At 37.4% G+C, this 27,225-nt stretch overlaps 1 protein-coding gene across 12 annotated transcripts in view; it reads right to left on the bottom strand.

The window, feature by feature from the left end:
• The window catches only part of ATP8A1 (ATPase phospholipid transporting 8A1), a 266,665-nt gene that overhangs the window by 202,735 nt on the left and 36,705 nt on the right, over positions 1–27,225 (bottom strand). For all 12 annotated transcript variants that reach the window (XR_012434807.1, XR_012434806.1, XR_012434805.1 and 9 more), the window contains exons 2-5: positions 26,340–26,454; positions 24,971–25,070; positions 23,895–23,993; positions 15,249–15,294 (exon numbers count right to left, since the gene is read on the bottom strand). Coding sequence is in view for 7 of the 12 variants with exons in the window: in XM_065544954.1 (XP_065401026.1) it covers positions 15,249–15,294; positions 23,895–23,993; positions 24,971–25,070; positions 26,340–26,454 (360 nt within the window). In the remaining 5 variants the exon portion in view is untranslated. The remainder of the gene's footprint in view (positions 1–15,248; positions 15,295–23,894; positions 23,994–24,970; positions 25,071–26,339; positions 26,455–27,225) is intronic.

Below are 27,225 nucleotides of genomic sequence, written 5' to 3' on the forward strand. Positions count from 1 at the left end.
CTATGGGGCTCAGCTGGGGCTCAGCTGGAGGAGAAAGCCACAAAAATGGTGTGAAAAAGGAAGTGACAAGCTTAAAAACATTTCAGATGCTACAAGAGTAGCAATGTTTAAAAAGAAGAATCACAAGCACAGAGTAATAGATTTCTAATAGTTTAGTAAAAATTTAACACATAAAGCCAACATAGAATTTGCACCTTTAGGTTTATAGTAATGCAAAAAACAACCTAATTTTTTTCTTTTTTTTTTTTTCCTTTTTTTTTTTTTTTTTTTGAGATGGAGTTTCACCCTGTCACCCAGGCTGGAGTGCAATGGCGCAGTCTTGGCTCACTGCAACCTCTACTTCCCAGGTTCAAGCCATTCTCCTGCCTCAGCCTCCCAGGCAGCTGGGACTACAGGCATGCGCCACCATACATGGCTAATTTTTGTATTTTTAGTAGAGACAGCATTTCACCATGTTGGCCAGGCTGGTCTTGAACTCCTGACCTCAAGTGATCTGCCTGCCTTAGCCTCCCAAAGTGCTTGGATTACAGGCGTGAGCCACTGCGCCTGGCCCTAAAAATCCAAATTTTCTATATTTGCTTTTTTTGGGGAAAAAAAAAAAAAGTAAAAGAATTAAATAATGATGGGGGGTAGGTATTTCTTAGGGTTTTGCTACTGCTTCACATCAGTAGGGTTACCCAGTATACATTTTTTTTCCTGTGATGTTATCTATAACACTGAGTATGCTAATAAACACCAAAAAATAAAAATAAAAATAAAACAGGATAAGAGAGTATGTGAGGTAGCAAGCACAGCACTTAGTACTTAGGGAGAGAAATATGTCAAGGTCCATCAACAAATTATCCAGATATAAATTCCATGAGGGAAAAGCATTTAATATTTGTTTTAATATTACATTCCCTGGAAATAGCACAGTACTTGGCACACAGTAGCTACTCAGTAAATATTTGCAAAATGAATAATTCATAGGTACAAAAACATTTGATTCAGTTTCTTTTGATGTTGGGATAGATGAAGGCTGATCCCTCTAAAAGTATCACAATAATAATACCCAAAATGTTAAATAGCAAATTTAATATTAATTACAAACAAAAATGTTTTGAAATCAGTGTCACAAGATAAATTATTTAAATTAAAATATTATCTTTTTGTGTCTCTAAATTCCCTGAACATATGCATTGTGTCTTAACCATTTTTTATTTCTTGTACCTGCAGCACTTTTGGTATATAGGATATTCAGATGCTTATAAAACGAATGAATACCTCACAGTGCATTTTGGTGAATCAATTTTGTTAATTTTAAAAAAATAATAATTTCAAGCTAAATAGCTAAAATAAAGTATTTCCAGTATAATATCTTAACTGCGTAAGTTAAAGTGCCAATTTTTACAGTACTTAAACAGGTATGGACCAAGGATCTAAAGCACAGGCACCTTAAATTGATCACTATCCGGAAACAAAACTCTAATGCCTGCAGAGCTCACCCAAACTGATCCCAGGAGTAAATCCCCTGCTCCATGTTGATCATGGAGCAGTAGGGGTTTGGAGCTTCTGACCCGGAGTCAAAAGAGCCTCTGGTAGAAAAGCAAGAGGTGCTGTCTCTGCCAGAGTCCAACAGTATGTTCCTAAAAATCAGTAGTAACAAAGCATAAAGAATAAATGAGGGCCGGGCGCGGTAGCACACGCCTGTAATCCCAGCACTTTGGGAGGCTGAGGTGAGTGGATTACCTGAGGTCAAGCGTTCGAGACCAGCCTGACCAACATGGTGAAACCTGTCTCTACTAAAAAATACCAAAAAAATTAGCCAGGCATGGTGGCGCACACCTGTAGTCCCAGCTACTCAGGAGGCTGAGGCAGGAGAATGACTTGCACCTGGGAGGGGGAGGTTGCAGGGAGCCAAGATCATGCCACTTCACTCCAGCCTGGGCGACAGGGTGAGACTCCGTCTCAAAAAAAAAAATAAATTAATAAAAAAATAAATGAGAGCACACTCCCCTTTAATCATGTAACCCAGTGGCTACAATATAATGAGAGAGAGGGTAACAAAAAGAGATGGTAAAGTCCTGTTCCAATCAACTACACCCAAGATCAACTGACAGAATGACTGGGCTATAAGTTTGCATAAATTTAGAAAAAACTGGTCAATAGTGTCTAGAGCTCTTTATTGCCATTTACTTCCTTCTGATCCTATCTCATATTAGTAATTCTCCCAGTTGTAATACTTAGTTTTTAAAAAAACTATCAGTGTCCAATATTTCTAAAACCAAGATATTTGACATGACGAGTAAGACTTCAGATTAGACAGGATGAATAAGCTCCGGAGAACACACTATCTTCCTAGAATTTGATTTGGGTCTCAAGTCTTCCAATTCATGGACAAGTATCTTTCTCTATTTATTTACATCTTAAATTTTCTTAGATATGTTTTCTAGTTTTCTGTGAATGGGTCTTTCACTAGATTTAATTCTTGATATTTTATTTTTTTTCTTAATATCGTGAGGGTTACTTTTTATTCTATTTTCCAGTTGTTGGCAGTATTTAGAAATGCATTAAATTTCTGTACAATGAATGACCTTATCATCCTGTAATTTTGTAACATTCACCTATTAGTCTGGGTATAGTTTTTTTTTAACCTTTGTTTTGTTGTTTCTGTAGCAATGCTTTTGAAGCGACTTAATTTCTCTTTGTTAACAATGCTGCATTATGATTTTTTGGCAGTTTTATTATGCTCATATGTCTCCCTGTTTAACCCTTTTTAAAACTCTTCCAGAAAAATGCCTTTGAAAATCTGGAATAATTTTTACTACTAAAAACATCCTGTTGATTTTTGATTTTGTGCCTCAAGCATCTCAAAATCTGCCAATCACCCCTAGTTCCAGGAACCACCCTCTCCCAACTGGATGTCTTTATTAGCCTCAGGCTAGTTTCCTGCATTCATTCTTAATCTCTTTCAAATTCAGTTTCTACAGTGTAGCTATAAGTATTATCTATGATGATTTTACATAAATGTAATAATTACATATTATGTATCAGTCCATACACACAAACTTGGGTCAACCCTTGCTCAGAACTCTTCAATTGGCTTCCCTAGGCTCAAAAAATAAATCCAAACATCTACAAGGCCTTTCATGAAGCAGCTCTTGCTCTTTCCCATCATTACTTCTTGCCACTCCGAACACGCCCTCCTTATGCCCTCTGTAGTGAGTGCACCATGCTCTCTGCTGTCTCAAATCCCTTGCACATGTTTCCATGCCTAGAATTCTCTTTCCCTCCATCCTTAGCTAGTTAACTTGTACACACACCTTGTAGATCTCAGCTTTAACAGCACTTTTTCAGGGGGCATTGTGTTGACACCCAGTCCTTCCTCCTCACCCCCAAATCTAAATGAGCTCCATGCACTTTTCCTTTAAAGCACTTATCACAGCATCACAGTTTTACTGTATACTTAATTAAATAGGATTATTTAAGGGCTGTCTCTTCCCCCAGATTGTAAGATCCATGACAAGAGAAACCTTCTCTATTATACTCACTCTTACTATTCCAGTGTTATCACCCAGCACACACCGACATAAAGGTGCTCAGTAAGTACTAGCTGGGTGGAATGCTGGATACACTAATATTCTTATCTGTTATGGGATCATATGAGACCACTGTAACAGTTATAAATTTACTAAAGATACAACTCCACTACCTAGTAGGGCTCATGTTAAAAATAACACACACAGGACATTTAATAAATAGTTATATAAGAAAATACTTCGGCAGTTCCTCAAAAAGTTAAGCACAGTTACTACAGACCCAGAAATTCTACTACTAGGTATATACCCAAGTGAATGGAAAACGTACGTTCACACAAAACTTGTATATGAATGTTCACCGAAACATTATTCATAATAGCCAAAGAGTAGAAGCAACCCAAATGTCTATCAACAGATGAATCAATAAACAAAATGTGGTATAGCCATTAAACGGAATGTTATTCTGCCATAAAAAGAATTTAAGTACAGATACAACGACGTGACTGAATCTTGGAGACATGCTAAGTGAAAGAACCCAGACACAAAGGGCCACGTACTGTATGATCCCATGTACATAAGATGCCAAGAACAGACAAATCCACAGAGACAAAAGGTAGGTTAGTGATTGCAAGGGACTCAAGGAAGAAAGAAAGACTGCTTACATGTATAGGGTTACTTTTTGGATTGATGAAAATGTTCTAGAATTAAGGTTGCGGTGATCGGTGCATAACCTTGTGAATGCACTAAACACCACTGAACTGTATCCTTCAACATGGTGAATTATATGGTATGTGAACTATAACTGAATTAAAAAATAGCTATATAAAAAGATGCCAATGAACTATTTTAACATTTGCTTAAAATAGACATCTCAGTTTTATAAGTGACTGAACTGATTTTCAGTGCAAGCAGTTAGAAATGGTTATGTAACCTCAGAGGCAGTAACACAAACTGTTCTCTGGTATCAGCTCAGGGCCACCCCTTCCAGCTCTGTAATTTAATCTAGCCCTCCTCAATATGCTGCGACTTTGCAGATGTTTGTTAGTTCACATGTAAAAATAGCCTTGATCCACTTTGTTGGGTTCCATTTAACACATGGGAAGTGTCACAACAGGCTTCTCATATCCAACAGATTATGCCAGAGTCTTCACTCAATAACGGATAGTGGAAGCCAGTGGCACTTATGTGGAAAACCGCCTCCAAAACTGCTGCACTTCTGCCGTCCTGCTCCAAATCTGCTTGACGCCTCCATCTTCTGTATGTGCTCATTTTCCCTCAACCTTGCTCCGATTAATTTTCTCTCCAGGTTTAAACTTATTTACCTCCTTTCTCCAACTGACCTTTTGCAAATCTTTGTCTCCAGTCAAGCAGTGCATTCTCCTCTCCACCCAAATGTTCCCTCTCAATTCATTATTGAAGAAATATTTAGAAAAATGTGGCATACTGCCCAAATGTACACATCTAAGAAACTTTTAAATACATATTCAATGTTTTCTACCAAATGACAAAATCAATACATGCTTCCAGCAAGACAGGTATGTATACAAGGTAAAAGCTGACGTTCCTCTTCTCAAGGCCACTTTCTCACAGTAAGGAGTACTAACTGATGAATCCTTGCACACCTTCCTCTAGACAAACATGGACATTCCTGCTTTTTCTTTCCCTTTTAAAAATTTCTCTGCCACTTGGTTTTCCACTCAACATGCCATAAATACTTTAATGAAAAGCAGAGATATTTAATTCATTTTTGGAAAATACTCCATGGCATAGATGTGTCAATTACAACGGGTTGGATAATTAAGCGAACTCACAAGACTTCACAGGATGTATTCACAAAAGACTTTACTCAAGGCAAAGGATATGGTACAGCAGGAAAATGAAAGCCCACAAAAGCAGCAGAGGCCTGAGAGACTGACAGGTACAGCTCCCCAGGAGCCCTTCTCTTCCATCCTCAACATCAATGTCGAAGCTCCATGGTATGTATGTGAAATCTGAATTTCAGGAAAGTCCAGGCAAGTTTCCAGTGGGGTCTTTTCCACCCTCTAGTTGACTAGCCAAGGCAAACTGTGTAGCCAGTAAAACTAGTTAAGCCATCAATCTCTGTATATGCTTAAACTAAGTAGAGAAGCTAGTCTTGGGTGGCTACAAGGGAGTTTCAAACCTTAAACAGCATATTATAAATCACTAGCTAGTCCGTCTCGTCCTTGTCTTAGGCAGTGTTCAGCATCACACTTCCAGGTGTCCTAGAGGTAGGCACAGAGCTGTCCTTGCCCTGTGTGAGACAACTCAATTTTCCACAACAGCTGCATCATAAAGCATTCAACTATTCTCCCCCGGTGCAAATTCTCACTTCTATTTTTTTTCTACTACCACAGCAATGAAATATATTCACATGGTTATATCCTGTAAGATAGAATGCCCCAAAGAACATTGCTAACTCTGGGACATTTGAGTTTGCAGTTTCATCAGATACAACCAGATACCCAAGAATCTACAGCACTCCACACTTTTACCAGCAATGTATAAATTTCCACTGACTATAAACTGAGACAAGCAGAAACTCAACAATTCCGTGAATTTTGTCAATCTGATGAGTATTTGATATTTATTCTGAAGGCTGTAGTGGTCTGGATTAATCAAAGTATAAATTACCTTTACATCCCTATGCTGCGTTGGAATCCTAACTAAATAGAGTAATGCTTCTTTGAAAGTATTACAGAACCTTGCTGCTCAACATTTGCTGCATGGGCCTGCTGCATCTGCAGTGCTGTAGGCTCCTTAGAAGTGAGAGCATACTTCTACCCCACCCCCCATTTGTTTTGTTCTTGAAATACAAAACCAGAACACAGAAATGAAGAAAGGAAATACACAAACTTGAGGCTAGCCTCATCTTGGAATATAGATGAGTATACTCTGTTGAAGTTAAAAGTCAGCTCACAACATAAAAAAAAAGTTTCCGTACAAATCAAGACTTGAACACTGGCCAAGGAAACAAGTCAATCCTATAATTCATTGTTATCTTTTAGAACTGGTTCTTAAACACCCAGTCCTTGGAACAATGAAAATAAACACCACTACATGTTTTATGCTGGTGACTGAATTAGCAATCTAGCTATTTTTAAATCACCGACCTTCTCTGACCTGGCACTAACCTAAGTTTAGAGAAAGTAAGAAACAATGTTGGGCCTGTGATGAGCATTTAGGGTTGTTGGGCCAAAAGGAACAGAGCTGCTGTTCTGATTCCAGAGTTTTTGTTTTGTTTTGTTTTGTTTTTTTAAATATATTCATTTCAGTAGAGAATTAGGTAAACCTCACAATACACAGCCAAGGCCAAAATTTTGTACATTTAGAATGTGTTCAAGAAACCAGTCACAATATAACCGGATTAGATTTCAACAAGGAAGTGACTGTGTTCCTCCAAATAACCTTCATTTAGGAAGATGACATTCCTCCAATATATGGAAAGCGTTAAGAAGGTGAGCCTAGCAGAGATGATTAAAGAAGCCTGGTGAAGGGGAGTAGGAATAAGTTACGACAGAATTGTCAGAATGGCCGGTGGTGCCTTGACAGCTCATTGTTTTAAATGCAAAACTCCTCCACCACATCTTTCCAGTTCCAACCAAACACACCTGCTATAGTTTTCAAACAGCCTAATTAGTCTGACAGTCCCGCCATGCCACGGAGAGCTCAGACTAAACAATTACCTCAAAGGTAACTTGTTTTTATTTAGCAGGATACGAGGTAACAGCTTTGTTGTAATAGGTTTCTTTTTTGAAATGAAAACATTCTGTTAAAGTACATTTGGAATTCCTCAATCAAAGGCCCTAGAGGGAGTGGCCAGTTTCTCAGGACTCAATCAAATATTGCACAGGTGCAGGTGCTAACTTACACTCTAACACCAGCTTCTCTGAGAGAAGCACGCCACCCACCCACCACCCAATCAGAATGGGCCACTGCCGAAAGTGTCACTGGGGGCCCTACCTGGGAAATAATATCATTTTTTTTTTTTTTGAGACAGAGTCTCGCTTTGTCACCCAGGTTGGAGTGCAGTGGCACAATCTCGGCTCACTGTAACCTCCACCTCCTAGGTTCAAGCAATTCTCCTGCCTCAGCCTCCTGAGTAGCTGGGATTACAGGTGTGTGCCACCACGCCTGGCTAATTTTTGTATTTTTAGTAGAGATGGGGTTTCATCATGTTGGTCAGGCTGGTCTTGATCTCCTGACCTCATGATCCACCCACCTTGGCCTTCCAAAGTGCTGGGATTACAGGTGTGAGCCACCACTCCCGGCCTATCATTTCTTAAGTGGGTAACAAGAGGCAAGTCATCCAAAAAGACAACGGACACTACTGTTGTCATAGAGGAAAAGTAAAACCACAGAAAATGTAGTGTGCTCCACTTCCTTTCTCTGAGTCAGCATTTAAGAGGAATTTTAGGTCATCAAGGACTGGAGTACAGCTGAGACTATGGCTTTGACTGGGGCAAAGAAGGAAAACCAATATGCCAACATTAAAACATTATTTTATTCACTATATAGACTCTTACTTCCAAAGACAACTTTAACTCAAAAGTCTCAGTGTGGCACAAACTCACACGGCACAGGAAGAGTCTCTTGTATAAACTTGCCTATAAAGGTTACATTAAACCACCGGGTGCTTGGCTGAACCATTAGTGTCCGCTGACACAAAAGACAAAGGAAACTTCCTGGATTCCTCTTTCAACCATGTAATACATATAATAATACATATATTGATGTCCAATTGGTTGATACTACTTCTATCACCTCATTTATACAACCTCTAAATGAGTTGTCCTAAAAGTATTACCCCCTCACCCGCAGTGTCACTGAGAGTTTAAAAATGAAACTCTGGGGCCCCACTCCAGGCCTACAGAAAGTCTAGGTGTGAGTCCCAGCAATCTGTGTTTTAACAAAAGCTCCAGGGGATTCTGACGCACAAATCTGAGAATGAACGGCTTATTAAAAATCAATATAGGTGGCACAATGTGATCGGAGCACAAAGACCAGCAAGACCCTGTTCTCAAAATGCTTTCCCTTATTCCTGCCCACAGTCATGAGTCCCTCACTTTTTCCTCTGCTTAACTGAGAAATTCCTTGAAAGAAAAATCTCCCTCCACTGCCTCACCCATCAGTCATTCCACAACTCCTTGTGATCTGGCTTCAGTTTTCAGAGCTCCACAACTACTCTCTAGTTAAGAAAAATGAACAATGGCTACTTCTTTTAAATGCTGGATTTAGTGGGTGTCTCAGTCCTGGTCTTTTGATTTGCCAGCACTTGGTATTTGACTGGGTTTCTCTCCATTGCCAGGTCCAGTTGAATCTATCCACTGTGTGCTCTCCTTTGTCTTCTAATTGACACAGCCTGTCCCCCTCCTTAATAAGAAAATCAATCTCTCTGTGCCTCTCCCTGCCACCTTTCCATACAGCCATCAAATTCTTTCAAAAGTACAAGTGGAAGCCTATCCATACTTTTCAGAATTCCATCCAAATTCCTCACCCTGGTTTTCAAAAGACTCCGAAAAATGACCCTTACTTGCCTCCCTGTCCCTGCACTTCATTGTTTCATGACATGGATTCTATGCCCTGGCCAAAACAGACTATTGCTATTTCCAGAGTACATCTCATGTCTTCCCAATTTCACAGTAATGCTCATATTAGTCCTTTCACCCTGCATCACTCACAGTTACTACCCTGATACCTGCTTACCAAAGTTCCATTCTTAATTTCATGAACCCCTCAAACGGCATTTTGGAATCCCTACATCTCTCATTTGGCTTTTTTTTTTTTTTTCTTTTTTTTTTAACCTTGAATTCTATCAGTCTGCATCTTATCTTCCCTACAAGATTATAATTTCCTGTAGGGCGAGCATGATTTGTTTCTCTCTGCATTTTCTACACAGGGTCCTACACGAGAAAGATGTTCAGTAAAGACTTTCTGAAGTAAAATAACAAATGTTCTAACTTTGAATCACACCCATTTTCCCCAGAAAATACGTTAATACAACTTATTTGGGTTTGGCAAAAACGGGAGAGAGAAAAATTCCCATGAAAGCAGACTACCTGGTTTAAATTTAAAAATAAAAGACAATGTGAGTGGAGTACGCCCGTACAGGAATAAAGTGCAGAGTCAAGTCATAAAGCCAACCATAAAATCAGTCCTCTCACTTTAACCATCTTCCCACATTACCTCAATGGGTTTCGCTCCTTTGTGTGCAACTTTTAAAAATAAAAAAAGAAATACAATCTGGAGCTGTCTTTCCCCACAAATATCTCCTCTCCAGCCACAGCTACTGCTGAAGACATCTACCCAGTTCAATGGTTAGATCTTAGTATTTGCATAAAACTCAGATCTTTGTGATAATCTGAAAATATTAAAAATCTTATAGGTGTCTGAAATTACTTAGGCCATAAATATGCTTAATTCTAAGTCCCTAGGATCACTGAAACACTACTTTCTAAAAACCATTTATAGGTAAGCCAACATACATGTGGCAGGGGGTATGTTCAGGTCTACTGAACGGATCAGATGTGGGGGTACCTCCAGAGAGACAAAAAGGGAGCAACGCTTTTTTGGCAGGCAAGAAATGTATAGCTATTTTAAGTCCCTTAGCATAATACATCCCTTTGAACAGACTGAAATGAATTGAACCAGATGAACTCTGCCTTGTTAGTAGGTCATTTAAGGCTTAACAACCCGAAACACATTCAATCCACATCAATTTAACACCTTTTTCACAAAGGACTTTAAAGGTGAAATGGTTTCCAGTGGGAGATGAGCAACTACGTGCCCTGCAGGGAAGTAGTCTTGTTAGTGGCTCTCAGCCATCACTCACTCAACTCCATTCAGAAAAGGCTGACTGATGTAGCTCTGGGGAAGGAAGATATAGGTGAATATGAGTCGATTTATTATTTTTAGCTATGTGCCTAGTTTAAAAGAATTTCATGTGACCTTTTCTAAATAATTAGAACAAAACTGCTTTATTACTTACGCTAATCTAATGCTTAGTATCATAATAAAATAAGGCACAATATTAAACAATGTAGCCTTCATTCAACTATAGCATCAAACCAGTTGATCAATGGGCTGCCAAGGATTGCAGCTCTATCTTCCACACATTCTCATATGCAGAATGTATACAGACCATACTCCAGGGAATACACCTGGGTTTTAAAAAAGCAAATTTACTCGTTAGGAAGCACTTACAAATTTTCCCAAATACCTTAGTTTGCACCTGAACTCCATCCTTTCCTAGGCCTCCATGCTGTGGTTTTAGATGAAGCTGTCATTCCACTTGAAAGATTGGCAAACTAGCCATCATGGCGTTTCATAAGAAATGACAGCATATTTTTTACCAGTTAAAATGAAAACTAGCTCAGTCACCACAATAAATTCATACGGGGATTGGCTTCAATGTACATATTAGAATAACAATGATAAATTTGTATTTGTATTTATAAATTTCTGCAGAGATATATTTGGCAGAACAACTCACCTCAGAGAAAACAATGAGAGATGGTCTCTCATGTGTGTGTGTAGACACGTGGAGGAGGCTGTGCCAAAATCTGAGTTCAAATATCGAGGGAAGAGGTCAGAGGAAATGAAAGTAAGGTTAGATACAAGGAAAATGAGGGCATTCTCAACAGGGCAGTGCTTTGAGTAGTGGAAGGGATCAGCAGACAAAGTATTGTGTTCACAGAAGGTGAAGCAAGGGTTAAATAATCTAATGACTTTGACAGAGAAGATAAAAAAGTGGCAAGGACTTCTGCCATATTATTTTATCAGTGACTGTGAAAGTCTGGGACACAGTGTGATGAAAATACTGCTTTTCATCTTATTTGCACTCCAGATAATGAATTTTCAGGAAGGCTTCTTTTGATTTCCAGTCTTTCCTCTTCCTTTATTATGTAGACTCAAGTATTTATCCGGAGAGTGGTTTATTTACTCGTTAATTTACCATGCACATAGAGAGTACCTGCTAAGACAGGCCCCTGGTCTGGGAGCTATTGGGAACACAAAGCTGAGTAAGAGTCGGACCTTCAATCTGTAGTGTTGCTATCTAGTATGCACAAACCATCACACAACAAAAATCCTGGAGCAAAGAGAAGCAGCCACCATGCTCTGGGCAGAGTGGACCATAAAACTCATCAAGACTCACTCACATCCCTGGACTTCTGAGCGTCAATCTACTCTGTCCTCCCTCTGCAACTAGGTTCTTGGAAAACAATACACAATTTTACACTCGTCAGGTCACTGAATCATCAACCAAACCAGCTTATATATCTCTGGGGCAAGCCTTGTTTCCAAAAGTGGTGTTGACGACCGTGAGGTTCTGAGTTAGGTCTCAGCTCCATAATTCAATCCCTGATTGAGTTAATTTATCAGAGAAAACAGGGCATCCAATAAGCACCAGTTTTCAGTTAAATGGTTGAAAATGTTGGAAATAAAATGACAAGTTTATATTTCCGAAGTTGCTAAGGAATGAGAGGGTTACCCTCTGATGCCTCACATAAGGAGAGAAAATATTCATTTCTCTGTGAATATAAAAGGGTTAACATTTGACTGAGGGAAAAATGTCTCTTACACATTATGTAGACTTGATAAACATTGACAAAATGAAAATTTGAGTTGGATGCTTCAGATGTCCGTCAAAAATTAATTACCTGTCAAAAATACTCCTCCCAATACTCCTCCCTCCCCACTCCTATACACCCACTTCTGCCTCAATTCAGAAAAGCAAATTGAATTTCATTCTGGTCTAATAACAGATGGCTTTCATGCTAAGCAATCTGAATTATCTGACAGCAAACAGTATCCTACTAGAACATTTTTGTTATCTCCTATCAACTGCCAAACCAAGAAGACCAATACTCAAAGGCAGCAAAGGAGAAAACAAAAATACACCATTCTCTTAGGAAACAAATTCAACTACCAACATAAAAGCCATAATTTCTTGGATACGGGACTTAATACAGTCTGAAGGAAAGCACAGTCCTTCAATATCCATGAGGGATTAGTTTCAGGATCTCCCATGGATACAAAAATCCATGGATGCTCAAGTCCCTTAATTAAACTGGTATAGTATTTTTTCATATAACCTATGCATATCTTTTCATATACTTTAAATCATCTCTAGATTACTTATAAAACCTAACACAACATAAATAGTAAATATGTAAATAGCTATGTAAATAGTTGTTATACTATATTTTTAAATTTGTATTTTTTTATTGCTGCATTTTTTTTTTTTTTTTTTTTAAGATCGAATCTCTCTCTGTCACCTAGGCTGGAGTGTGGGGGCACAGTCTTGGCTCACTGCAACCTCCACCTCCCAGGTTCAAGCAATTCTCCTACCTCAGCCTCCCAAGTAGCTGGGATTACAGGCGCCTGCCACCACGCCCAGCTAATTTTTGTACTTTTAGTAAAGATGGGGTTTTGCCATGTTGGTCAGGCTGGTCTCGAACTCCTGACCTCTGGTGATCTACCCACCTCTGCTCCCAAAGTGCTGGGATTACAGGCATGACCCAGCGCACCCGGCCTCGTTGGATTTTTTGTTTTTTGGTTTTTTCTATTTTTGATCTTCAATTGGTTGAATCTTAGGATGAGAAACCTACAGATATGGAGTGTATTCTGTTGACTAAAATGGCTTTTATAGCTAAGCCCTAATATTTTATTTTTGAATTGAGTTTTATATACATTTATTATAGAAGCTTTTCCTCTCACTTGCCTATTCTTGTATTTAGCCATAGGGCCAATCCTGTTAATCTATGAAGGGGACTCATGAACCAAGATGGATAGTCAAGAAATACAATTTTATCTGAATGGTAGACAAAGGAATTTTTTTTTGGAGGTTGGCAAGTACCCAGAAGGGTGGAGCACCCGTGTGGTAGCCCAAAATCATCATAGCTATGATGACCACACCTCCACTGTACTATGCTGACTTCTTGAGCCAAGGCTTGAAAATCAGTAACTGCCAGTCACTGAACATAGAAGCCCTCTGATACAAGACACATTATGGTGTTGGAAAAGCATTTATGTACTTCTGTTTCAAAAGCTGTTACTAAATTTTCTGAGCAATATGGCAACAAATGCAAAAACTGTATATTGCCAAAAATACCAGGCTTGAAACATCTGGATTTTTTCCCTTTCAATTCCTGTGTTTGTCCCTTCACAACTAAACTCCTGGAGTAGCTCTGTCCCAGGCTTCTAACAGTCCCTTACTCCAGTTCATTCTGCCTTACATCTTTAACCCACATGCTCGGCCTGTCTCATTTTGGCTCATAAACCTTCAACAGTGTCTCAGTATCCACAAGAAATGTTGAAATCCCCTTGGCTTAGCATTCAAGATCCTATACAATTCAACCTCAGCCTACCCTTTAAATCATGATTTTGTTTCTCTCTGATGTGAATCTCCTTTCTGCATCTGGCAGTCTAATAATGATTTAGCAAAGCAGTCCTACAGTCTTCTTATTTTCCAGAAAAACCCCTCCTCCTCCTTTCCCACTCAACCCACACATAAAAATATCTTCTCCATTCCTCTCTGTTCATCCAATGTCCTCCTAAAATTCAAGATTTAGCTCATGATACACCACAATTTTCTCTCCTTACCAATTTTTATAGCACTTGACATAGAAACCATGATTTGCCACAAAAATCTGAAGAGAACTGAGATCATGTAGTCCAAATCCTTCATCTTCCACACAGATCATCTCTTTGCACTTTTACATGTTTTTACACGGACCTATTTCAACAAATATGTTATAAGCTCTTCATAAGTTGTAAGCTGAAGTTCCCATCTTATACTTTCTTATATGTTCCATAATAAAATAATTGCAGTAAATATTTTGCAAATTTATTAGGTTAATTAGTAAATATATCGTCCTTAAGTGTATTAAAAATCGGCATATAATGCCTATTGTGGGAGGTGGTGAAAAAGAAGCAGGGAATTTTGACAGGACTCCATAGAAATATTAGCAGTATAAAAATAGTCTTCCTAAATATCAGATAATGTTGGCAGACATCACTGATCCTCACCGCATCAAAGAACTTCAGAGATGAGATTCTCAGATGGGGCAAACTCATTCAGAGATGAGCTAAGATGTCTGTTTCTCACACTCCTGGGCATTTAAAAACAAAATCTTAGAACATGACGGCCCATTTGCTTGTATTAAAGATCATTTTGGTTTTGGCTGTATCAAAATGAGCCCCACCCAAAAAGAGCTGTGCCAAAATGCCATGCACTGTACGGAAGCAGGCCTGGTTGTATTTGTTTTATTTCTGGAGTGTCTGTCATCTGCGTGTATAACTCAGAGTGTTTCCAAAATGCTTTTCACTCAAGTGACATCACATGAGCTTATTTTCTGTACATCTTTTCTAGAATAACATCTGTAGATTACAAACAAAATAAAGACACTTTATAATATTAAACACTGTCAAAACAACTGCAGACTTTTATGGACTATATTTGAGAGAATATTGCTATGACACACTTAAATATATTTAAAATGTTGGCTTTCAAAAGTACTATCACTATAAATCACTCTAAAGTGAGTTTAAGTGTCATCCTAACAAATGCCACAAAGCAAAAATCAATCTACCCCAAAACAAAAACTTGAGATGCACAGTATTTGCAATTGAATTATATGTAATTGAAGTGTTTGTATATACCACAAGTGGGTTTGACAAATATGAGGAAAAAACATGTAAAATTCCTACCTTGCGTTTGTTTCTTGTTCACTGCATTATCGGCTTTATGTCGTTTCTAAGGTTTAAAAGCAAAAAGAACAACTATGAAAATGTGAATGAGATTACTAAAACAAGAGAACACTCATACCAAAAAAGATTTAGCTTATGTTTCTCAAGGTTTTTATCCTTTCTCATTAATGTCAATGTTAAAGTATGCATTGCTGGGGGAATGGTGATGGGAAGAATTAGAGCATACCTAGGAATTTTAAAACTGAAAGAACAATTCCCAGTATCTCCATACAGTGCCCCTCTTCTGAGAGCACAAGTTTGTGGTCCTCACGAGGATCTTACCTCAGCACATAGGTAGGATTAAAATTTTAATGTACTAGAAAAGTATGAAAGGTTGATTTAGTATTTTGCTTTAATAACTCACTTTAAAAAGGAGATTGCCTGAGAGAATTATCTATAAGAACTACCGTTTAATAATGGTATTGAAATATTTTCAGCTTCTTACGAAATTCATTACCAAATTAAGCTGAGCACATCCTCTATGATTCAATTATGTGCTGATGTTTGTCAATGACTTGAACCAACAACGTCTACCATTGACATATAGACTCTCCTGTTCACTGCTCTCCTGCATTTCCTCCTCTCACCACTTGCAACCGAAAGCCATTGAATTACATAATCTCATCATATTTTCCTTCCTCCCAAGAGCACCTACAAAATTACACAATAAGCAAGTGAGTTAGTCTAAGTCTAGGTAAGTTTGAAGAGTTGCATAAGCCAAGGTTTTACAGCAGTGGGTAAGAAAAAGAAACAGAAGGTCAGAGGAAAGGTGAGAATCTGAGTGGCCAGGGAAGCTTATTTTCTCTCCGGTTCACCTAGAGGTTTTCATCTAAACTTACAGCATCGAGTATAACTCATCAAACTCTTAACACTGCAGAAGAGTGCTTAGTGTAACGAACTCTGTTTGCTCAAAGATCCTGTCATGTAAAGCCTGAAGTTGAATTTAGTTGTGCATACCTGACTATAATATGGGTTGGAACAAATGTAAAACAAATGAGTTCCTAAGTTTTCCATTTGAGAAAAAATACAGTTTTCAGAATCACTGTGCACATATGAAAACACTGCAAGAGAAAAATCTAGAGGTGTGGATTAGCACTCCTCCAGGATATGGCAACACCCAAGAGGAACAGATAAGAGCTGGCAGTGTACACCCAGTTCGTGGAAACAATCAGCTACTGAACTGCACAAAATACGAACAAAACATTCAAAATGCCTCTGCGAAAGAATTATTGAGAATGATTCTACCCACATAGACATGCAGGAACACAATTAGAACTCCTTTTCAGTATAAAATACTCACTAATAAAAGTGCATTAATGTAGACTTTTAATAGGCATATTATTGCTTCCAAAAGCAAGCACAGTTTGCCAAAAAAGATTCTTAAATGTTTAAAGTTCTGTTAAATATGTAGCACCAGTAGAGATTTTCTAGTTATAGAACTTTGAAAATACTCTTTTTGCTTGTTAGTAGAGATTATAAGAAAATTAGAAAGTGATTCAAAATAAATTTTGATCAAAAATAACAGTCCAAGGTAAATTTAGATATGTAAAAGAGGCACAGATGTTTCCAAAATATGAGACAATGGTTAGATTTCCAACTAAAGGAGACAAATAAAAGCTAACTAATGAAACATTCCACTTCAAAGAGGAAATTTAATCTTAGTGAAACCCGAGGTGATCTTAAACATCACTTTGCATCTACAGAGAATGCTTGCACAAGAGCATCTCTTTCCTCTATCTTCCTATCACAGAATAAATTAGGTTACTTGTCATGAAACAAGTGTGTTCAATATACTAAGGATCTACCTCAATAGGCAGATTTTAATCCCAAGACTACAAGAAGAAAGCATCTAACTTTTGTGTCTTGATGAGATTATTCCTTCTAAAACTAAGAGTTCATAAAAAATTAAGCTATTCTCTGAGTTTAAATACCTCAACTATGTCATAATCCAAATTCATTTACTATCACTGAAGGCTAATGAATTATTTGATATCATCAGTATTAGGTTGATAGCACACCAATAAACTGTATTGTATAAACAGTATTATGAACTTCAGAATACACAGTATACAATGCTGACCACTCCCTCCTTCTGGAAACTCTTCCCTCCCTAGATATTTCTTATCACATCATTGCCAGGTTTACAATCTGCACCTTGACCCCTTCTTGTCTCCTTTCCCTACTTGCTCTTCAGCGATGGTATTGCTCAAGGCTTACTCCCTGGCCCTCCTCGCTTCTCACTCCACATTCTCTTCTTACAACTCTTTCATACCTGCAGTTTCAATTATAACCAGTACATAAATACACAGCAGTCAAAACTCTCATCTGAGCTCCACAATTATATCTGGTTGCGTCTTTAACATCTCTCTGGCAATCTCAAAGGCATCTCAAACTGTCCACAAGGCAACCTGTGACCTTAATCTCCAAGACCTGGTACTTGTCTCAGACATGGAAACACATGTCATTCATTTACCCAAACCAGGAACTTCATTCTTATACCTTTGTTTTCCTCTCATTCCTATCCAAGCCATTCTTTCACTCAATAAATATTTACTAAACACTGACTATGTGCCAGGCCCTGTTACTGCTGCCGAGACTACAGTACAAGTGACAAAACCCCTTCCTTGCATGGAGCTTACATTCCAGTGGTTGTGGATAGAATAGGGTATGTAGCATGTTAGAGAGTGGTTAAGTCTTGTCAGTTTTATACTTAAAAATGTAGTAAATTCATTTTCTTTCTTTTCACCATGTCTACCATACATGCTGAGTCTAATATATCTTATATATATTTTTTACACTAACAACTGGAGTATTCTTGTCTGCACAAATGCTGTTTTCCTTGTAATCCATTTTCCACTGTTTAGCCAAAAGGATCTGTAGATGATAATACAGTTAACATTTGTTCATCACTTACTATATACCAGGCACTATTCTAACGACTTCATGTGCATCATTTAATTCTCATTAATAACCTAGTATGAATTTTTTTTTTTTTTTTTTTAGATGGAGTCTCGCTCTGTCACCCAGGCTGGAGTGCAGTGGTGGGATCTTGGATCATTGCAATCTCTGCCTCCAGGGTTTAAGCAATTCTCACCAGTGTGATTACTTGATTAATGTCGATCTCTTCTATTGGATACAAGCTCCATCATGGCTACTTTTACTCACTAACATAGTCTCAGTATTTGGTTCCTACACACTGTAGACTTTGAATAACTGTTTTATAACGAATGGAGTCTACTAGTATTTATATTAACAAGTTTATAGCAAAGAGGGAACATTTTTAGTGGTAAATATCAATTTAACAAATTTGATCTTTATCATAGGAACTAGCATTTAGCATAATACAGCTTTTTAGAAAAGAGTTCTCCATCAATTTTAGAGTATTTTAAAGTATGTGTGTTGCTATTAACACATAAAAATAGAAAATGATACTATGTTGTCTAAAGCATCAAGAGTTAAAATGCACTGGGGTGTATAAATCTTCAGTATCTTACCTGCAGGCAATTCTAATTATATTTTTATCTATCTATCTATCTATCTATCTATCTATCTATCTATCTATCTATCTATCCATATATCTATCTAATCTATCTTTTAAATTTTAAATCTCTATATATAGATTTAAAAACATTATCTAATAGAATATAGGAAAGTTTACTGGATTGCAATCTCTACTTTATTCACTGATGTATTAGTGGCAGCCATGACCAGTCTTCACCAATATCCAGCTCTCCACTTCCATGGACCTTGAGATAACACCTTCTCTTTGCCATGTCACTAGTTCTAATATTGAGCTATAAAGAGATGTGTGCTCCCTTTCTGGACCAAAACATAGAAGAAGTGAGATCCCATCCCTTCTCCCCACCCTTGCTACAATAACCACCAATATTCCACAAAGCAGAATCTTGATTCAGGTTATTCCCTGATGCCCTCCATCATGTGTCTTTCAGTAACTGAAAAATAAACAATGTATTAAGCCACTGACATACGAGACATGATTACCAGCACAGCAAAGTTTAACACATCCTCATACGTATCCTAATGAATACCTGGCAGCTCAAGAGTTCTTCAAATGTTCTTGCTGAAGGGATGAATGAATAAATGTATTCATTATTCTCACTGATAAAGACAGCTCTTTGTCCAACTATCTAAATTGTTATTTGATTTGTCCCCCATTTTAGAGAGTATTCTTTCAAACTTTCTATCACTCTACAGTTTTACATAAACTTCTTGTTAAGCTACTCTTACAATTTCTAGCCAATTTCTTAACAGTGATTTCACTGGAAAACTACTCCATATAATACTATTATATCACAATACTATTATTACATTCTTTAGGACTGCATGATTAGCAGCTTTCTAATAGTACCCAATTATTATATTATGCCAAAAAGAGTTCTGTTTAAAAAAAAAAAAAAAAAAACTTCTCGAATACAATTTTATTTGCCATGTACTTTCAAAGATGGAGTACTGGAAACCACAGCTAGAGAGATTATAGCTTTGCCAGGGAACAAAACAAAACAAAACAGACAGGGAAGGCAGTTTTAAGTAGTGATTATAAGGCAGGAGTCCGGAGCCAAAATGCCTTCTTTGAATTCTGACAGCCCCAGTTGTGACATTGGACAAGTTACGGTACCCCTCCTGCCTCCTCTTATCTGTAAAATAGGGATAAGATCAATAACATCTTCAAGGGTTGTTATAAGATTTAGTAAATGTAAAGGACATAGAGTAAGTACAACCTAGAAGCACAATAAATGTTGTTAATATTACTGTTGGTGACTCTTCACAATCATGCAGAGCCAAGAGCACTGGATAGGACAGAATTCTGATTCTATCACTTTCTTGGACTAGTTACATGACCTCTCTAAGCCTCAGCTTCCTTACCTTTAAAACTGGGTTAATATCCAACTTTCAAAGTTACTGAAAAAGTTAAATGAGAAAAACATTTGCAAAACACTAGCAGGATGCCTAGCAAACTAAAGTTACTCAACGAAAATTAGGCTAAACAAAGAAAAGGGAAGTCCATAAGGCAAAGAAAGTGACAAAAGTATAGTAAAGACCAATCCCCGTGGACTGCCAAGTCCTACCACAATTTAAAGGTTGGCAAGTCAGCATGGAGCAATACAGGTAGGAATCTCTTACACTTCTCAGCTAGTCTCTCCATCAAGTATGTCATTTTCAATCAAGAGGACTACGCTGTTTCACACACATGCACACACATGTACAACACCTGTTTGTACTCTTAAATACTTGGATGCTTTTGAAACTGATGATCTAAATCTTCAATTGACCCATTCCTAATATGGCACATGCCGTCTTAATAAGATCCCAATTTGATCCTCTATAGAAAAAATGTTAATGTTTGTATAACTTTAAATTGGAGCATTCTAAACAATTTCTCAGCATTTCCTTGCTTTACCATCTTACTTTCCTAAGGCTTAACAGATCGTCATCTCAGACTGGCAAAGAACTATTTTAGAATAAAATACCTAGTAATACAGCTAACTAGGAAGGTGAAAGATCTCTACAAGGAAAACTACAAACCACTGCTCAATGAAGTCAGAGATGACAAAACAAAAAACATTCCATGCTCCTGGATAGAAGAATCAATATTGTAAAAATAGCCATATAGCTCAAAGCAATTTACAGATTCAATGCTATTCCCATTAAACTACCATTGACATTATGTAAAGAATGTCAATGAATACTTTAAAATTTAACTATTTAAAAATTCATATGGAACCAAAAAGAGAGCCCAAATAGCCAAGGCAATTCTAAGCAAAAAGAACAAAGCTGGAGGTATCAATCATGCTACCCAACTTCAAACTATACTATAGGGCTATAGTAACCAAAACAGCATGGTACTAGTAGAACACACATGGATCAATGGAACAGAACAGAGAACCCAGAAATAAGACTGCACACCTACAACCACCTGATTGTCGACAAAGCTGACAAAAACAAGCAATGGGGAAAGGAGTCCCTATTTGATAAATGATGCTGGAATAACTGGTTGGCCATATGTAGAAGACTGAAACTAGACCCTTTCCTTACACCATATACAAAACTCATCTCAAGATGGATTAAAGACTTAAATGAAGGCTGGGCATGGTGGCTCATGCCTGCAATCTCAGCATTTTGGGAGGCCAAGGTGGGTGGATCACCTGAGGTCAGAACTTCAAGACCAGCTTGGTCAGCATGTCAAAACCCTGTCTCTACTAAAAACACACACACACACACACACACAAAGCTGTGAATGGTGGTGGGAACCTGTAAGCCCAGCTACTCAGGAGGCTGAGATGGGAGAATCGCTTGAACCCAGGAGGCAGAGGCTGCAGCGAGCCAAGGTCACACCACTGAAATCCAGCCTGGGCAACAGAGTGAAAATTCAGCTCAAAAACAAAAAAAAAAAAACAAAAAATAAACAAACAAAAAAAGACTTAAATATAAAACCCCAAACTATAAAAACCCTAGAAGAAAACCTAGGTACATATGTACATTCAGGACACAGGCATGGGCAAAGATTTCATGACAAAGATGCCAGAAGCAATTGCAACAAAAGCAAAAATTGGCACATCAGATCTGAGTAAAGAGCTTTTGCACAGCAAAAAAAGAAAAAAAAAAAAAACTAACAACAGCGTAAACAGACAACTTACAGAATGGGGGAAAACACTCGCAAACTATGCATCTGACAAAGATCTAATATCTGGCATCTATAAGGAACTTAAATTTACAAGAAGAAAACAACCCATTAAAAAGTAGGAAAAGGGCCAGGTGCAGTGGCTCACACCTATAATCCCAGCACTTTAGGAGGCTGAGGCGGGTGGATTGCCTGAGGTCGGGAGTTCGAGACCAGCCTGACCAACATGAAGAAACCCTCTCAGTACTAAAAACACAAAATTAGCCGGGTGTGGTGGTGGTGCATGCCTGTAATTCCAGCCACTTGGGAGCCTGAGGCAGGAGAGTCGCTTGAACCTGGGAGGTGGAGGTTGCAGTGAGCCGAGATTGCACCATTGCACTCCAGCCTGGGCAACAAGAGTGAAACTCTGTCTCAAAAAAAAAAAAAAAAGAAAAAAGAAAAAAAAAAAAAGCAGGCAAAGGACATGAATGGACACTTCTAAAAAGAAGACATACATGCGACCAACAAACACAAAAAAAGCTCAACATCACTGATTATTAGAGGAATGCAAATCAAAACCACAATGAGATGCCATCTCATATCAGTCAGAATGGCATTTATTAAAAAGTCAAAAAAAAACAGATGCTGGCAAGGTTGTGGAGAAAAAGGAACATTTATATACTATCGATGGGAATGAAAATTAGTTCAGTCATTGTGGAAGATAGTGTGGTGATTCCTCAAAGACTTAAAGACAGAAATACCATTTGACCCAGCAATCCCATTACTGGGTACATACCCAAAGGAATATAAATCATTCTATTATAAAGACACATGCATGTGTATGTTCATTTCAGCCTTATTCACAAAAGCAAAGACATGAATCAACCTAAATGCCCATCAATGATAGACTGGATAGGAAAATGTGGTACATATACACCATGGAATACTATGCAGCCATAAAAAAGAACGAGATCATGTCCTTTGCAGGGACACAAATGGAGCTGGATGGAGGCCATTATCCTTAGCAAACTAACACAGGAACAGAAAACCAAATACCATGTGTTCTCACTTGTAAGTGGGAGTAAATGATGAGAACACATGGACACAGAGGGGAACACCACACACTGAGGCCCACTGGAGGGTGGAAGGTGGCAGGAGGGAGAGGATCAGGAAAAATAACTAAAAGTAACTAATAGATACTCAGCTGAATGCCTGGGTGATGAAATAATCTGTACAATAAAACCCCATGACACACATTTACCCATGTAACAACCCTACACATGTACCCCTGAACTTAAAAGTCTCTCTCTCTCTCTCTCTCTCTCTCTCTATATATATATATATATATATATATATATGAAGTATTTTAAAAGAATAGGAAAAAATCAAACCAAAACAAAACATTGGTCTCCTCAAGTAAGACAGTTAAAACAGATTAAACAGAAAAAAGGCCTGAATTTATCTGGGAGAGTTAGTTTTATAAAGGAGAAAGTGACTTCCCCTTTCTCTTATTACTACAGAATAAAAATAGCAAATTTGGTTACTTTCTTTTAAAAAATGAGATAAAGGAAAAAGAAGCTTAGAACTACTAAATAAAGTGAGAAGGAATCAAAGGCATTTAATAAAGTGAAATTTATTAAAATTATTTAAATTAAAAAATAGAAAATATCAAAAAATATCACTTAATTTGGAGATTTTTTCATTTAATTGAAAATAATGTTCAAATGTACTTTTCTCCTCAAGTCAATTAGTATAGTAAATTAATTTCTTTTATTTGCTAAACTATAAATGCAATAGAACACTGTAACAAACATTTAGCAATATTATAGAAAACAAAAATTAACTTCAGGGGTAGGAACATATTCTAGACATTTGAAGTTGAATGGACAGCGCATGCCAAGAATTAAATGATTTAAGGAAAAACTAACATTTAAAACATATATAAATAACAAAGTCACATATATTTATGAAAAAAATGGAATACTTACAATATCTTCTATTATCTCTTTGATAGCTGCCACAGCTAAAATAAATAAGAGAGGAACCAGTGTTGTGTAACGACCTGTTGGTGACACATCAGGTATTTGCTATTTGGAAAAAAAAAAAAAATAAGAGAAATCCAATGAGAACTAGAAAATTTACAATAGATTCAAGAAAACAGTCTTAGTGCCTTCTAAAAAAACATGCCTCACTGATTTTAGTATCTTGGTGGACTAATGCTGGGTGAAGTCATTTGTTCATATCTGATAAGTACTGGAAAAGCATGCTAATTAGTTTCATGGTAAGCAGTTGTATATAGGACTACCACCTCCACTGGAAAATTGGCTACATAAGTTACAGTATATCTATTCACTAAAATATAACTATTAAAATGACATTTTAGAAACACAATGAATAACTGGGAAAATATCCACACATTGTTATATGAATACGGCAGGTTACAAAACAATAGGTATACTATGATCTCCTTTTTGTAAACTAAATCAATAAACAACGGTTGGAAGGAAAAAAGAAAGACCAGAAGGATATATACCCACAATTTAAGAGTAATTGTCTCTGGTGGTGGAATAGTGAGAGTTTTAAATTTTTTTCCTTGTGTTTTGTGGTGTTTTAAAAATTCTTTATTTTCAAGGTCAATGAAAATATTTTCTCAAATTTAAGCATATATTAAACACGCTACTTTTAATAAACTGGAACTTTTTCTGACTACAACTAATTTACATACAAAGAGAAGCACAAGATTTAAATTCTTGCATTCTAAGGTTCAGAGTTGACAGTTTTACTACAAAAATTAACATTTTAAGAAAACGTACCATCCCCTTTACCACCCAAAATGAACAGTCCTTGCCACATCAAATTTATAGAACATCCAACATAAGCTGATAAAAATGAAGCAAAAGGCTGGAAAAGGTAGTGGATTCTAACACTGCTTGCAGCAGGAGCCAGAAATGCCCACCAAAACCAGCTTACCTCTCGGCATTTAGACAAACCTCAGGGGATTGGTCACGGGCTTAACATTTATTAGTACCTGAACATTTGACAAGGTTTTATGATATGACTTTACCTGAAGCAGTGCAATAAAGAGAAAAAATGAATTAGCAGCTCTTCTGAACTGAGAGTAGAGAAATCTTGGAAGGAATGTGATTATGTTGTATTTTGCAGTGCTAGAAAACAAAAATGAAAAGCAGTATAAAACTTCTCCATAATTAGCACCCATACTACAAAGTTCTGTTACTACCATATAAAAAGTTAGATAAGGAACATTTGCCGCTGTTTCAAACTGGGAGAATATTGCAAAGGGTTATTAACCTAAATGAAAGAGAGTGAAAAGGTTAAATAAATAGTAAACAGTGAATACCACAGGTTTTATTTTTTGCATAATCTTTTGTCCTCTTTGGCCAGTTAGCCTGCTTAACATTACTAGAAGTAGCTTACAAAGAAGAGCAACTTTGGAGTTAAAGGGCTCCAGTCCTCCATAAGAGAGAGTACAACATGTGAGTAGAAAATAAAATCTTGCAAAAAAAATCCCCCCATATCAGCAATTTGACCTGACACTGTAAACAGAGATGCCTTTTCTGTATAATTTCAGGGAGATTTCTGGGGTTCTGCTTGAATTTTCTTCACTGCCACTCCAGGAACTTGGCTAGAAATCCACATTAAACACACCAGATATGCCCACATCAGTAAGATATCACCACTTAGCTCTTAGAAACATCTAGATCTTCCTATTGTTTATCAAATAGAAAGGAGATTAAAGCAGACACATGCCACACTACCCAAATTGAGAGGTGTTCCTCTAGAATTTGAAGTTGTACATATTAAGTGAGCACTTCTCAAATCTAGTAACTCTGCCACTGGAGAAACACTTTGCTGGCACTGAAGGTGTTTATGTGGTCCCAGAAGCCGCTTAAGTGGCCAGTGCTTACAGATACTTTTTACACTATTGTTGGAATGAAAACACAACAGTGCAGTGAAGTAATTCGCACAGCCCTCCATTCCTCCCCACCATACTAAACTTCACAACTATTAAAAACCAATATTTAAAGACTATATAACCAGAAGGAATTCTTGGTGCAGAATTGCAAAGACCTCTCTTAAAATGTTAAAACTTGTTATCCAAAACCAGTAATGCATCGCTCTATTAACAGGTTTAGGACACAGGCATTTACACATAAGCAGCTTCCATTATTCAGACCATCTACATAGACCTGGCAGAGGATGGATGCTTATTCTTTCTGCTCCTCGCTATTTCCAGATTCTTATTAATATTTCTCTATGGGATAGAAGATGGAGAAACAGCCTATTCACACTGCCACCAGGGAGCTCTCAAATATTAACCGACTGCACTGAAAGTTCTTTGCAAGCATTTTCATTTTGACCTAACCAGCTCTGCTCTGCAGGCTGGTCTCATGGCATTCTTTGGAAGTTCCTACCTGACATGGTTATTGCAGAATTTTGTCAGCTGGGGCTGGTTGATGAAAATAGTCCTCACTTCCTCCTGGTCAGCCAGCGAGGTCTTCTCTGAAACATCATCTGTCTTCTCATAACCTTAAAAAGAGATCATCTTCTCATTGGACAAGAAATGTTTTATTGTCCAGACCAAAAACACATTTCATAACTAGGCTAGAATATGAAATCTGTTAAAAGCTACATGCTTCCCCTTACTGCTGTTTCTTTTATAATAAAAAGTAACATCCTCACATTTAACATTTCTACTAGATTTAAAGGGCAGCATTTAATAGTCATGTAAAAACTGAGCCATATCAAAAATAAGACATAACATCAACTTTACATTTCCCCCATAAGTGTTCAACTTATTTCCTTCCATTATATAAAAAGATGCCCAGAAGTAAAAATTATTTTTAAACTGGTTTAAATTACAGTTTTAGTTAAAACTAACAAAATAAAGGTAATTTAAAATATAGTCAAAAATTCAGGCATACGCATTTAATACTTTTCTGGGATTTTTCCCAGATGAAGACAGAAGAAAAGATAGGTTTAAATAAGGAACTGCAACAGTGATCCAACTCACTATCATCACCTATTTGTTTCTCCAGTTAGAATTCAAATGAATTTTAAATTTCTCAAGAGCACTTCAAGTCATCTCATAATTATTGAAACAAAATGCTAGATTCAACTGCGTACTTTGTTGCAACGCTGACATTTCAAAAAATACATACAAGTTCTAGAACAGTATATGAACAGATAGTATTTTAAACAGCTTTTTGTACCTTCTAGTGAAAATCAAAGGGGTGACAACAGTATTGTATCTCCAAAACCCATTTTTCTTCTCTCTGCTGCCTAGCCAATGCCAACTCC

This window comes from Macaca fascicularis, chromosome 5 (assembly GCF_037993035.2).
Source record: "Macaca fascicularis isolate 582-1 chromosome 5, T2T-MFA8v1.1".
NCBI lineage: Eukaryota > Metazoa > Chordata > Mammalia > Primates > Cercopithecidae > Macaca > Macaca fascicularis.